At 37.4% G+C, this 13591-nt stretch overlaps 1 protein-coding gene across 7 annotated transcripts in view; it reads right to left on the reverse strand.

Moving 5' to 3' along the window:
- Positions 1 to 11180: 11180 nt before the first annotated feature.
- LOC105388481 (homeotic protein distal-less) overlaps positions 11181 to 13591 on the reverse strand; it is an 82004-nt gene continuing 79593 nt past the window's right edge. For 3 of the 7 annotated variants that reach the window (XM_011559403.3, XM_011559402.3, XM_038111766.2), the window contains exons 6-8: positions 13170 to 13253; positions 12030 to 12169; positions 11181 to 11389 (exon numbers count right to left, since the gene is read on the reverse strand). In XM_011559403.3, the coding sequence (XP_011557705.1) occupies positions 11311 to 11389; positions 12030 to 12169; positions 13170 to 13253 (303 nt within the window). In that variant the 3' untranslated portion in view covers positions 11181 to 11310. Of the gene's footprint in view, positions 11390 to 12029; positions 12170 to 13169; positions 13269 to 13591 lie in introns of all 7 variants that reach the window. The other 4 variants (XM_011559401.3, XM_011559400.3, XM_011559404.3 and 1 more) reach the window with 3 other exon arrangements.

Raw genomic sequence — 13591 nt, forward strand, 5'->3', positions numbered from 1 at the left:
GGTTTTATTTAGGTTCTGTGTAAGTAGTTCAAAAGGTTCTGGGTTTGAGCTATAGGTTTTGCTGTAGCTCTCAGAAAGGTTCTAAAACGTGGGCCCTTTTTGCACTCAGGAGGTTAATATAAGGTAATCGAGCCTTCTAAGTCTCACAAGTTGATTTCCATACAAAGGTTCTAGAACCTGTTTAAAACCTTTCTAAAACCAAAAATGTTACTTGGGAAGGCAATAGGTTTTGCATCCGAATTCTAGCTTTCATGTGTATTTTACAACCTACTTTCAGCTTCAGCTTCAACTGTAGTAACTATTTCTAAATAATTCAATTTAATTAACAATCAAAATATCCATAAGGAGCGCTAAAATCCGACATAACATGTAGGTATGAAGCTAATAGATTATTTGACAGAAAAGTAACATTTCCGACATACTTTTCAAAATCTGCATGCTTCTAAGCCACTTTTGTCCCGAAATTCTAGCAGGAATAACTACATTTTCAAGTGACAAAACCGAAATCTGGATTCCCTGTCGCTTTACAATCGCTCGCTGGTCAAATCTGACGTAACTTGTATGGATCTGACAGATATTCGACAGGCGAGAGACGATGCTTACGGATTGTTGATTGCTAAATGTGTCGGTGGTAGTAAGGTAGATCTTTGTATCATGGGGTGGACGAAAATGCAACTAGCTCCTAGAGTAGTTTACTAACTTTGTTCCAGAAATATTGACATACATACCTGTTCCCACGAGCTTCGCTTCGCCTTAAAAAGTTTTCCCGTGGGCATTCCGGGATAAAAACTTAGCCTATGTTCTTTTTCTAGACCATATTATTATGTATACGAAATAACATTCAAATCCGTTCAGTAGTTTTGGCGTGAAAGAGTAACAGACAGACAGACACAGTTACTTTCGCATTTATAATATTAGTTAGGATTAGGATTAGGATTAGTTAGGATAACATTAGTATTATCATATTTTAACTTGATCCAAACCCAATATACACTTCCATTCGTCATCTTTCGGTGGACATATCAAAATTCTTCGCCCGAACTCCAAAAATCATTACAAAAACCGTCAGTCCTTTCCGCTCCCGATTCGCTTCTGTTTCAGAAGACACATTAATTTACGGCTGATGGATCTCTGGGGTATGTAGAAATGACTTTTTTCTCATTCGTGCTCGGTCAAACGAAATAAATCGCTTTTTGAGTCGCAGGAAGAGGCGTGGTGGTAGGTTCCGCTTTGCCCTTAGGTTTCATCTTTTGTCAGTCATAAAACACTGTTTTAGTCTGGGAGAGGGGGTAAAGAGGGTATATTTTGGTTACACTAACAAAACACCCACATCACATGGCCACGATTTTTCAAAACATTGAATTTAAAATAGTTTTTTAGATGGTACCTACATAATAATATAATTATATTCCTATACGCTGACAAACGTTATTTTATACTACAGACGGCGTCACTAAGCTAGCCTTTTTTCCGTTTTAATTAGAAGTAAGTACCTAACTTATTGATATTGTCACTGGAACTTGTTCATTGCTCGTGAGTGTTTTAGTAACATAATATAAGATCCAAGTTATAAAAGGAGCATCACAACTCATCCTAGCCTTGCCAAGGACGCCTTGTGGATTCAATCATAAATTATTTTAGGTGTTGACTCGAAACGTTAAAAAGAGACAAAAACCACATTTCGAATTAATCCCGAGTGTTGATACAAAAGCGGTGGTATAGCAAAAAGTATTTATAGTTTTGCCGCGCTGTGTCAACAACCTTGGAGTCCGGTTGTGTTTCTTAAAAACTGTTTTCGGCAATTAAAAAAATATTGCACACATCGTAAAAAGTAATTTTTTGATTGGTTGGTGGTTTTCGAACGGTGACACAGGTTTGTTGTTTTTTTTTTACTAGGAATATCTTATTGGTCAATCAATAGATGTTAGGTATTGGTAATTTACATACTTACCTGTTATAAGTAAATAGGTACATTTTATGTGTCGGTAGTAGGTATGTGTAGTTGATATAATATCTATCGCCCGAAGTCATAGAGCGTTTGACACTTTATATATGTACTTAGCTTTAAAATTGTGTATAGTGCCACAAACTTATCTGTTCCGGTGACAGCTCAAATAAATCTCTAATATTTCTTAATTCTATAAGATTTTAAGTTTGCTCGTATTGTTATTTCGCTCTTGCGGTATTAATAAACCCATCTAATGTTTTAAAATATACAATTCATTAGTAAGTAATGAGATATGGATCAATTAAGTTCGCTGTCACCGGAACAGATAAGGTTGTGGCACTATATACGTTGTGGTATACGAATTTCATCTATTTAACTGACGTAAAGAGAACTTGTGTGTTTCAAAGTCGATTAAATTTACAATACGGTCTATGAATTTCAGTGTACATGTATTTAGATTAAGATAGATGTAAGTAGGAAAGGATAGGTACTATTAGGTACCTAGTCTTTGGTAGGCTAACCAAAATATTTTTAATTTTTTTGGATAAACAGAAAGTACCTACCTACTTCATTCTTTCTGAAAACTCATCTGTCAACTCGTATACTTTTGATAAATATAGCAAGAACCCTATGACAGCTGTCAAATCTATGCATTCCCAAAACTGACAATCAAACGTCATTGGACTCTTGCTAAATTATACAACAAAATATAGTCCTTTTTACTAAAATTATGCGTAGTCTAGGCAAGCAAAACGATAAAACAAAAATATATAACATAGAAGCTTAATTGTCATTGAATGATATTTCTTAAACATAAAAAGTAGACACTATAATAGTCATGTGAAGTTAATTGCCAAGAGGCTGCATTAGTCAACTTTGACAAGCAAGAGTAATAAGTGTATTGTTAGTGGTGTAGGGTGACCATAAGGTCTTTTTAAACATAAAATTTAATACTTGTAGGAGCATTTCAAGCTTTTCAGGAATTTAAGTACAATTGTACGATTCGTGATTATACGGTGAAGGAAAACATCGTGAAGAAACCTGCACATTCAGATTTCCGGATTTGTAACCCAAGATATATAAGACTCATAAAAAATGGCGATACGACTCGCATAACCTTTCACTTGAGTATATACAGCCTCTAACTACTCATTCCTGGATCCCAGTGGCTATGTATATAATGAACCTGAGTTTTCTGCATTTCCTTCTACTATTCGCCTGTTCCATTTCAAAACCTAGTAAGCGCCAAGTGTGAAAAAACGGGTCTTTGATTTATACAGTATTTTAGGCGATTGCGCACAAAGTTAGAGTTTTCTTTTGTGCATTACAGCAACAATATTACTCATATTTGACTCATTGTATCACCATATCATAGTTTTACCAGGCCCTGTAGCACGGGGCGCTATTAAGACGTGACAAGAGTTCTCCGACGCGCTCGCTCTTGAGGCTGCGCGATGTGAGTGAGCGCGACGCAAAACTCTTGTCACGTCTTAAATGCACCCCGTACTAGCCCGTCAGGGCATTGAAATGAAAGGACAAAAACGTTATTTGGCTCTCCTGAACAATTTGTCTCATGGTTCTTACTATGTTTTAAAATGGTACAGCCGTATTTTATACCATGTGGTTATGGTTACCCTAGTTATTAGTAAAGGCAAACTGTTAATAATTGTATTTCCTCTATCTTTCTATTAGGTGTGAGTGTTTTACCATTTATCATATTTTTTATTTACTTTCGTCGTAGTAATAAGTATCGTAACACGCAAAAAAAATCCAAAATCTCTTATACTCAAACAAAATTATAACACCCGTCTATTTAAATTTGAGTTTATAAAATAAATACAGTGAAATATTTCACCCGTAGCGAATATGCGAAAAGGTACACTCAGAATCAAAAGTGCCTATTTCTATAGCGCTTTTTCTACTGACCACACCCCATCGTACAGTCGAGCACAAAAGGGCAGGATGAGAGGTGTATTATTACCTCATTGTATTTTGTTTGTTATTGTACTTTTAGATTTCTGTGATACGGATTATGTATGAAAGGAGCTTGAGCCCATTTTTGGATTATAAATATTGATTCTACATCTACAAAATACGTCTAATATAAAATTTGGCGTGGGACGCCCTCAAGTCCGCTGGACTGGGGTTACCACCACCGAACATAAGCAATTAACAATCCTTAACTAGCGTCGCTCGCTCGCTTGTCAAATCTGACGTCACTACCAAGTAACTATTCGTAACTATTCGTAACTACCAAGCATAGAAGAACAACGCGGACATGGGTGCTAACAAGAGCCTGCCAACAGTACTTAAACCATTTTAATAATAAAGCTAAACTAATACTCAACCCCAATTATAAGTGAATACCCTATCTAGAATCCCAATCGAAATGGGCACAGCAATTTTGATATCACATTTAAGGCGCGTGCCGTACAACAAATAAAGAATTTGACTCCAAAACGGTTTAGCTCTTTAACGGTTATTAATTGGGTGGTCTAGAGTTACACAACTGCACAAGGTAGTGTGTAGGCACTTAGGCAGTTGTTTAGGACGTGAAAAGATGTGTGCTTACTTATCCTAACTAATATTATAAATGCGAAAGTAACTGTGTCTGTCTGTCTGTCTGTTATACTCTTTCACACCAAAACTACTGAACGGATTTGAATGAAATTTGGTACACATATGGTATAGACCCTGAGAAAGTTAAGTAATTGAATCATTAATGTTATACAAACTTTCAAATAGATACCTACTAATAGACACAAGTTGTTAATTGTATATAAATTATAACACAGTATGAAGGTGCTGCGCACAATCCTGCGAGGATTATTGTAGTATCCTTAAGCTTGTCTTTTTCTTATGTATTATTACCTATAAATATATAAATAAATAAATAAGAACATAGGCTACTTTTTATCCCGGAATTCCCACGGGAAAACTTTTTAAGGCGAAGCGAAGCTCGCGGGAACAGCTAGTAGGAATATAATTTCTGGTTTATTGCTGGGTCGGAAAATTGGAAGTATCCATAGTTGAGCTAGCTTCAGTGATCGTAAATATCGTAACTGATCATTGAAGTTAAGCAATACATGGCACATTTTCAGATTTCAAGTGATGATATCCTGCCCGGCAAGGCACATCAGCCAATATACACTCACGGGCAATGAAAAAGTTCCACTTAGAAAATGCCGACACCAAACGACACCCATTTTATAACATTTAATAAAAAAAATGAACAAAATATTATTGTTTTTAGTTGGTAATATCCTGATGCTCAGTAAAATGTACTTCAATGTTGCAGAAGGCGTCATTAAGGTAGCTTTTTCCGTTTAGGAGTACCTATCTAATAGGTGTTTTTCTCAGTGGAACCTTTTCATTGCCCGTGAGTGTATTATCGTAAGCTGCTGTACATAGGCCTCTATTCTATTCTCTGTGGGGGTGTAAGTACTTGCACCTGGCTCTCTCGTGTGGAACCTTTGTGCATATCCACAAGGTCTAAACTGTGCCTTCCTCTAAGCTTGGACCATTTCCCACCACGCTGGTCCACTGCGGGTTGGTGGGTTCACATCTCTAGATGTGCTAAATCTAGATTTACAGATTTCCTCACGATGTTTTCCTTCACCGTAAGAGCGATGGTATACATTGTACATCAATTCAAAGAACTCATTGGAACATATCAGCGCCGGGATTCGAACCCGCATCTCTGGCGTGAGAAGCGGGCGCTTTCCCGACTGACCTACCACCACTCAGTGACATAGTAGGCCTCTAAAGGTCGAAATAACTGCTGTCCTCGGCCTTACCCATCGCAGAACGGAAGTGAATTTTCCTCTTATTTGATTATTCCAACATCTACCCTAACAAACTTAAAATGGTCCCAAATTGTGATTAGCCGATGGGTGCCAACAATAGGCGCTAATAAAATGAAAGTTGAAATTAGGTCCACGCGCCACGCCGGTCGGGGTTCGAATCCCCGTCGAGACGTAATGAGTAAATCTGTAAACACTATGTTTATTAGTTGTTTATTTGTACAACCCCTGTGATTGTGAAAAAAAAACTGTTTTTATTTTTTTATTTCATATTAGATTTGGCGTGCGTCTTTTAATTCGTTTGTTTTTTATTGAGCTTTGATATCTCTTTTGTTGATTTTGATAAGTTTCAAGAAAGTTCTTAAATCCCATAAACCACGGCTATAGATGATGACGTCACAGATAATGATATAGGTAGTTAATTCGACCCCTTAGAAATCAGTTACCAGGGTCTTCAAAGAATTACAATGTATATTCTACTCGTAGTTACTCGAAATAATCCCATCCTAAGTTTGGTCTTCTTCTTCTTCTTGGCGCCCTATGATGACCCCCCCGTGGGGCAAAGGGCAGACACAACGGTTCTCCATCTCTGTATGTCGACGGCAGCGAGCTTCACCTCGGACCACGTCATATCCGCGTCCTGCACCTCCGCATCGATTGAACGGCGCCATGTTTGTTCCTAAGTTTGGTACCAACATATTATCATATCCCGTGACGCCAGCCCGGTGGATGTGCATGAAAGGATTGACGTATTCAACTGTACTTTAGATACTTCTGTTACACCCTGGACATTTTATATTAAAAACGAGGAAATGACATAGTTATTTGCCTACAAAATGACATTTCTTTGATCCACGACTATTTCATCAGAAGAACATCTAGAAATACTGGCACAACGTAAATCCTCGTTGGTCTCGTGGAAGAAGAGAAAGAAATTTCAAATTTGGAATCAGTCGCCCGTCATGCAGAGACCCGTCGGCCGGCGCGCTTTGTCCCGCCGCCATGTCCGTATTTCTACAGCTTTTTTTCAACGCAAAAATAACTCTTTCTTCAGACGCGGTCGGGAACGTTTGTGGGACAAATATGTGGCCTTTTTTGTATGGCCGCCTGAGACATAGCTACGTGTCGCGGCCGCTATTGTTTTGTGAGGTATATCAAGGTATCAAGTGCAGGTTGTTGCCCAGAATTATGGCCGTGGGTCAGCGCTTTCCGGTCGTATTAATCTACAGCTGGGCTGCGAGCGTGATTTCTTTTTTTTTGCGAAAATTACCGCATAGAGCGTTGTCTATGAATTTTGTTTTTTATTGAGGTTGTTTGCCTCTATGATACAGTGTGACGTCACTTGGTTGTACTGTCGCGTTTGCAGTCAATTCATCGAGGTCATCATCATCATCATCAGCCAATAATCATCCACTGCTGGAAATATGACTCTCCCGAGGAGCGCCACAACACTCGGTCCTCGGCCTTCCTTATCCAGCCACTACCGGCTACCCGCCTAAGGGCTCCCACACATAAACACGACACGATGTCGCATCGTGCCACGACGCGGCGTCGTTTCACGATACGACGTCGCGTCGCGTAAATTCACGACGCGACGTCGTTACGTGTCGATACACGAACTTGTTGTGGTCTATTTTCAAGGCATTGTACTTCTTTAAAAAGTGACTCCCATTATTCATTGTTGAAAGAAATGGGTGGATCCAGTATCTTCTGAGTATCTGTCTTTTCTTTCTTCGTCTTCTTATTAACAGCAGAAGCAGTACGCGTCTACTGCGGTCCATTTTTAGGGAATGAATGTTGTATCGACGGCATCGTGCCACGGAACTTTACGTTACGATGTCGTGTTTTTTTTACGATGGTATTCGTTAATTTCCGCGACGCGACGTCGTATCGTGAAACGACGCCGCGTCGTGGCACGATGCGACATCGTGTCGTGTTTATGTGTGGGAGCCCTAAGGCTGTCGGTCCAGCGGGCAGGAGGGCGTCCCACACTGCGTTTGCCTGTTCGTGGTCTAAACTCGAGAACTCGTCATCCATCTAGTTAAGTGCTTAGAATGTTTTAGAGCTCAGTCAGAATATAATAAGGAATAAAATGAAGAACCTTTTATTTTTATTTCGCAACAGCAAACCAGAAGCCAGATGGCATTAAAAGTTTTTTAGTCTTTTGTATCGAAACTTGAAAAAAGTTTTGTATTATATTTTTCCCCTATGCGTTTCTTTCGCTTTTATTATTTTTTAAAAGGGTTCTGTAGGTGGCGCCCACTTCCGTTAAGTTATTGAATTCAAGTTTGGGGTTCCATTTCTCTTTTTAAAATGTGACACGGAGTGCGTAGGCGCAGGAAGCGGATCTAGTTACTTTTTTAAAATGGCGTGGCAATGTGGCAAAAGTTGCATTTTTATTATGCCACCTTTTTGTTGGTGATATTTTTTTATACTTAGAGTAACTACGTATGCGTACCTACACATCCTCATTTCTTTGGTAGTGATTTTAGCAGCAACTCAGTTCTTAGCAGAATGTAGTGAAAAATTACTTAGATACGTAATAACCTAATTACTTCGTCCGTATTTTTTAAAACTATAAGAAAAAAAATACTCATATTGCAAATAGTGAATATAATAACATGTAATAACTTACCACTGTGATTCCCAGGTGTAAGTAGAGAAGACCATGTCCCATGCACTTTTGTCAGTAAACTTATGCTAGACATGTCGACATAAAGTCGTTGTTTATGTCAGTATAGTTTTACTTATCCTAATCCAATATAACAGGCATTGCAATCTATAATTCTTGCGCCTTGTCACACATAGTGATACCCCAGTGTAACCAAGCCTTTAGCAAGCACTCACTCAATAACACTGACGGGCAATGAAAAAGTTCCATTAAGAAAATCACCAAATTATACCAAAACGAAAAAAACTAACTTAATGACGCCTTTTGCAATATTTTTATACATTTCACGGTGTATCAGAATATCATCATCATCATCATCAGCCAATAATCATCCACTGCTGGACATAGGCCTCTCCCAAGGAGCGCCACAACACTCGGTCCTCGGCCTTCCTCATCCAACCACTACCCGCCACCCGCCTAAGGTCGTCAGTCCAGCGGGCAGGAGGGCGTCCCACGCTGCGTTTGCCTGTTCGTGGTCTCCACTCGAGAACTCGTCTACCCCAACGGTTATCGGTTCTTCGGCAGATATGACCAGCCCACTGCCACTTCAGCTTGCATATTTTGACAGCTATGTCGGTAACCTTAGTCCTCTGACGGATAACCTCATTTCTGATACGATCCATCAGAATATAACCAACTAAAAACGTAAATAGGTATATTGTCCAAATTTCCTATTAAATCATTATAAAATTGGGGCCATTTGGTGTCTGAATTTTGTAAGTGGAACAGTCTCTTTGCCCGTGAGTGCAATTGTAGCACAATCTACAATCAATCCCAAACAGAATCTTTAAACATCAAAACAACCTGTCACTTTGCGAATTAAACTGTGGTTCGGCAACTGTTGTAGGTACCTATATTGTTGTCTTTACCTAATTTATGGACCTAATGTGGTGGAAGACTAAAAAGAAATAAAAAACTTTGTATTCACTTGTCTATGTTTTACTTTCGGTGTCTTCCACTGCGCACTGTGCTGAATTTATGTAATTCTGAATTTTGAACCACTGCCTATTTCTATCTAGGTACTTACCTCCCCAATTAGTGAAAAATATTTTATAACTAACTATCCATACTCCATTATCATTGCATTTCTAATAATTAATAAACATACATGACTTATTAAGTCATGATGATATTAAAAACATCATAATAATGATACCATAAGTCATAACAGCACGGATGCATATCACCTTAACATGTCATCCCAAACACTGGCCTCCAGCTCATAAGGGCGTAAGAGCAAAAAGGTAGTATCTGCGAACGCATGAATCCCTTTGTACCTGCGCCGGCGCAACAAAAAGCGGTTACTATGAGACCATCTGCTGCTCGACGTTTCAATAAAGTCTTTTAATTGGACGCCATTTTAATTACACTTGCGTCGTTCTGCGTGTACGCTGTTGAGGTTGTTTTTTTTATGAAAACGCTCGGCGATAATGTTTGATCGGAAAATGCTTTTGAAGATTGTTTTTTTGCTGTTCGAATTTTCTCAGCTTTGTAGTGATTCGAATGTTTCAAGTTTTGAATTGTTGTTTCTTTTGGTGGGTTGTGTTGTGTGGTGTAGATTATTAGTTTTGTTATTATTTAATTTTTTATTGAAATAAATTGTAGCTTACCTTTATATTTGTCTTTTATCTAATGTAGGAAAACGCATTGTACACAGAGAGGATACTAAATAAAATGCAGGAATTTTTTAATCTTTTTTTATTTGACAAAAGAAATTAATTCATTTTTCTCTTATTCCGTTTTTCTTATAGTACATAGTAGTAATAAAGTAATTTAGACTATCTACCTATATTTATATGTATACTTTTAATCCGCTATATATTACAAAAATATTTACAATGTTAACTTCCCGTTTAGACCCTTTTCTAGAGAATTAATCCTAACCTCAAAATCAGATTGCAACTAGAGCTTTGTAAAAAAACTGAGACACATTTTTTGTACAAAAATGAAAATAAATATAATTTAAAAAGGTGCACAACATCTGTGAGAGAAAAAAAAACTTAAAATTATTTATCACAACAGACTGGTTTGTGTAAAATACTTTTTTGATAATTAACTTTAAAATACTAAATAAATAAATCAATTTTTGTTAAAGCTTAATTTAAGATTAAAATTCTGATTTTATCAATAAACATAAAGTTACAGTGTAGGATTTGAAACAAAATTTCGTGACTTAAGACTTACAAAAAGGATACAATTATTTTGACAAAACAGAAGTTATGCCCGTTTCGTAAATAGGACCAAGGACTTTTAATACCAATATGAATAAACCACCCTTCTTGTTGAAATTAAATTACCTAAGTTAATAAAACTACATACACAAAAACGTAAGGAACAAAAGTCTTCAAAAATAAGCACTACGTTTGAGCACAGTACCAATATGCCTAAAAGATTGGTTTATTCATTTAGTAACAATTTCCTCACATTTTTTAAACAAATACAAACTTCAAATATTTTTTTCAATATTTTTGCAAACAACGAAGGCGCGCCAAAAGCTAAAATATTGAATAAAAATATTTAGCGTTTGCATTTTATATTACACATACATACATCATTTCACTAAGCACATTATCGATTTCAGATACCATTTTCGTCTATAATACACAATTATTCACTATTCTTTATAATTTTAATCAATAAAAATTTACAATGTTTTTTTTATTAAATAGTTTCTTAAATTACAGTTGGTTGTGCCATTACAAGTTAAATCAGACGCCATATTAGTTTTTTTAATTCAACTTTGCGCCTTTTAATTTTGACGTTATAACATCGTCAACATACATTTTTAGTATAGTTTTTCTCTGTATTTGTCCATAGGCTGTTACACTGCCGGCCACACCCTGTCGACAAAGAATTGAGCATTAATACTTTGTGTTTAGGGTGCGTTCTCATGAGTTCTCGTAATCGGCTTTGTCATTCTGTGTTGGGGTTCGAGGTCGGTACTGGTGATAGGCGGCAAAGTTCCCACTGTAACGATTTATAATGTTTTAAACCCACTGGTATTTATTTACTATAAGAATGGATAACATTATTGTGAAGATAAAAGATTGTGGAGTGAAAATTAAGATAGATATTGAAAATTAAACCAACACCCAAAGCCAAGAAAGAAAACCTAAACATAATGAAGTGTTCTATAGGTACCTAAGCAACTCAGTTAAAATGTCAACTGAAAATTGTAACGATGTCATCAGTGTTTCAGATTCTGACATTATTTTACTCAAACACCAAAAATCTTAAACACAGGGAAAAAGAAATAACAATGACTGAACAATTTTCAGAAAGAGCATACAAGCACTTAGGTTTTACTACACTCACGGCCAATGAAAAAGTTCCAGTAACAATTAAATAGCACCAAATTACTAGCTTCATGAAGCCGCCGCTATCTCCAATATTGAAGTAGGTACATACATTTAACAGCGCATCAGTATATAATATTGCCAACTTAAAAAAGTAAATATTTTGATCAAATTCTAAAATAAATGTTTAAACAATTTGAGGTAATTTGGTACACCGACACCAAGTAAGTGGTGGTTTGTAAGTGGAACATTTTCATTGCTCTTGAGCATACAAAGACAATGCACTCAATAAGAAACAAAACACAACTCACGTCAAAAGTCCAGGGTTGGCGTCAGCGGCCTGGTACCAGGAGTACTGCGGCACGTAGGGGGGGTGGGGCTGCGGCGCGCCCTGGTGATGGAGGGCGTGGGCGTGAGCGCCCTTCATGTCCCAGGGTCCGGGCGGCGCGCCCTGGTGAAGAGGAAGACGGGTTAGGAAACGCTGAGGTTATACGAAGTCTCGTGTGAGAGGTAAGATCAAATTCGTAGGTGGAAACGTATAAAGTGAAAAAGTGTATGTTTATTATGTTGAATACATATTTAACGTTAGATTTTAATGGAAAGAATATAACTATGTATTTGACAATAAGTATTGAATAAAATATTTGTGAAGAATATTGAATTCGTCACAATCAATTACAAAACGAAAATCATCGTAGCTCGCGTCTTAATAGCCTCCGATTAAATCAACCACAATAAACATTCATGAAACATTATTTTATAGTTTACTAAAGACTTCTTAATTGAAAGTAAACTGTATAAAAATAGTAATTTCAATGTTTACGATATAATAATACAACCTACGCATAGAACTAATCATGTTAACAGCTAGGTGTGCCTCAGGGGTCACGGCTGGGCCTGCCGCTTTTCCCCATATGTAATAAAGCATATAGCGAATTAACTTGATAGACCCATGGCGATAATTGCTTTGGACATGCAACAAGTGCTAGAAGTAGGTCAATCCACGAATCCTAGATAGGAACCCGAGAAATTCAGCGTATTCATACCATAAAATTACCTGTACACTTTTATACTGTTTTAATTGCAACCCGTGTATCAACACGTTATTTCAAAATATTATTTCCTCGGATAGTCGTTGTTAGCGGATGATAAAATATTATTTTTCCGGTCAATAAAACTTTAAGATGCTTTGCCGACATAGATGTTTATCAACTAGGTATTTGTTGTTTAACGAACATACACCATTTTATTACTTTACATATTTTATTTCGTCAACGTCAACTGAACAAAATACTAAAACATGTGTATCTGATCTGACACATAATAGTTTGTCTGTTAGAGATTGCTATAAACAATAAGGCTCTTTGTACTGTTTTCTAAGCTTTGTTTTGGATTTTCTGTTTTGGGTGCAAATAAAGTATATTGTATTGTATAATAGAGTGTGAACTTACGTATCCGACTCTGGGGTCCCAGGACTGGCTGTGAGGAGGCTTCACGTCACAATTCGCGCCATCCGGAGATCTTCCGGCGTTGGGCTGAAACAACAGTCTCTGTTTAGTATAATCTTGTCCTTTTATAACAGTATTGAGTTACACCCGCACTAGTCAGAGGCCTTGGGGTAGCTTGAAAACATCTGACAGTCGGGTTGTCAAATCACCCGACAACTCTCTCAGCACAAGCTTGCTTGTGTTAGGGTCCACCAACCCGCACTAGGCCAGCGTGGTGGACTAAGCCTAAACCCTTCATTGGAAGGAGACCCGTGCCCCAGTAGTGGGGACGTGATGGGTTGTGATGATGATCATTAAATGCGATTAACCAATGAGATAGTAAATGAATAAATTGGCAGGGTGTTTATTTTTTTATTATTGGCGAT

The sequence above is a fragment of the Plutella xylostella genome, chromosome 2 (assembly GCF_932276165.1).
Source record: "Plutella xylostella chromosome 2, ilPluXylo3.1, whole genome shotgun sequence".
In the NCBI taxonomy this organism is placed as follows: Eukaryota; Metazoa; Arthropoda; class Insecta; order Lepidoptera; family Plutellidae; genus Plutella; species Plutella xylostella.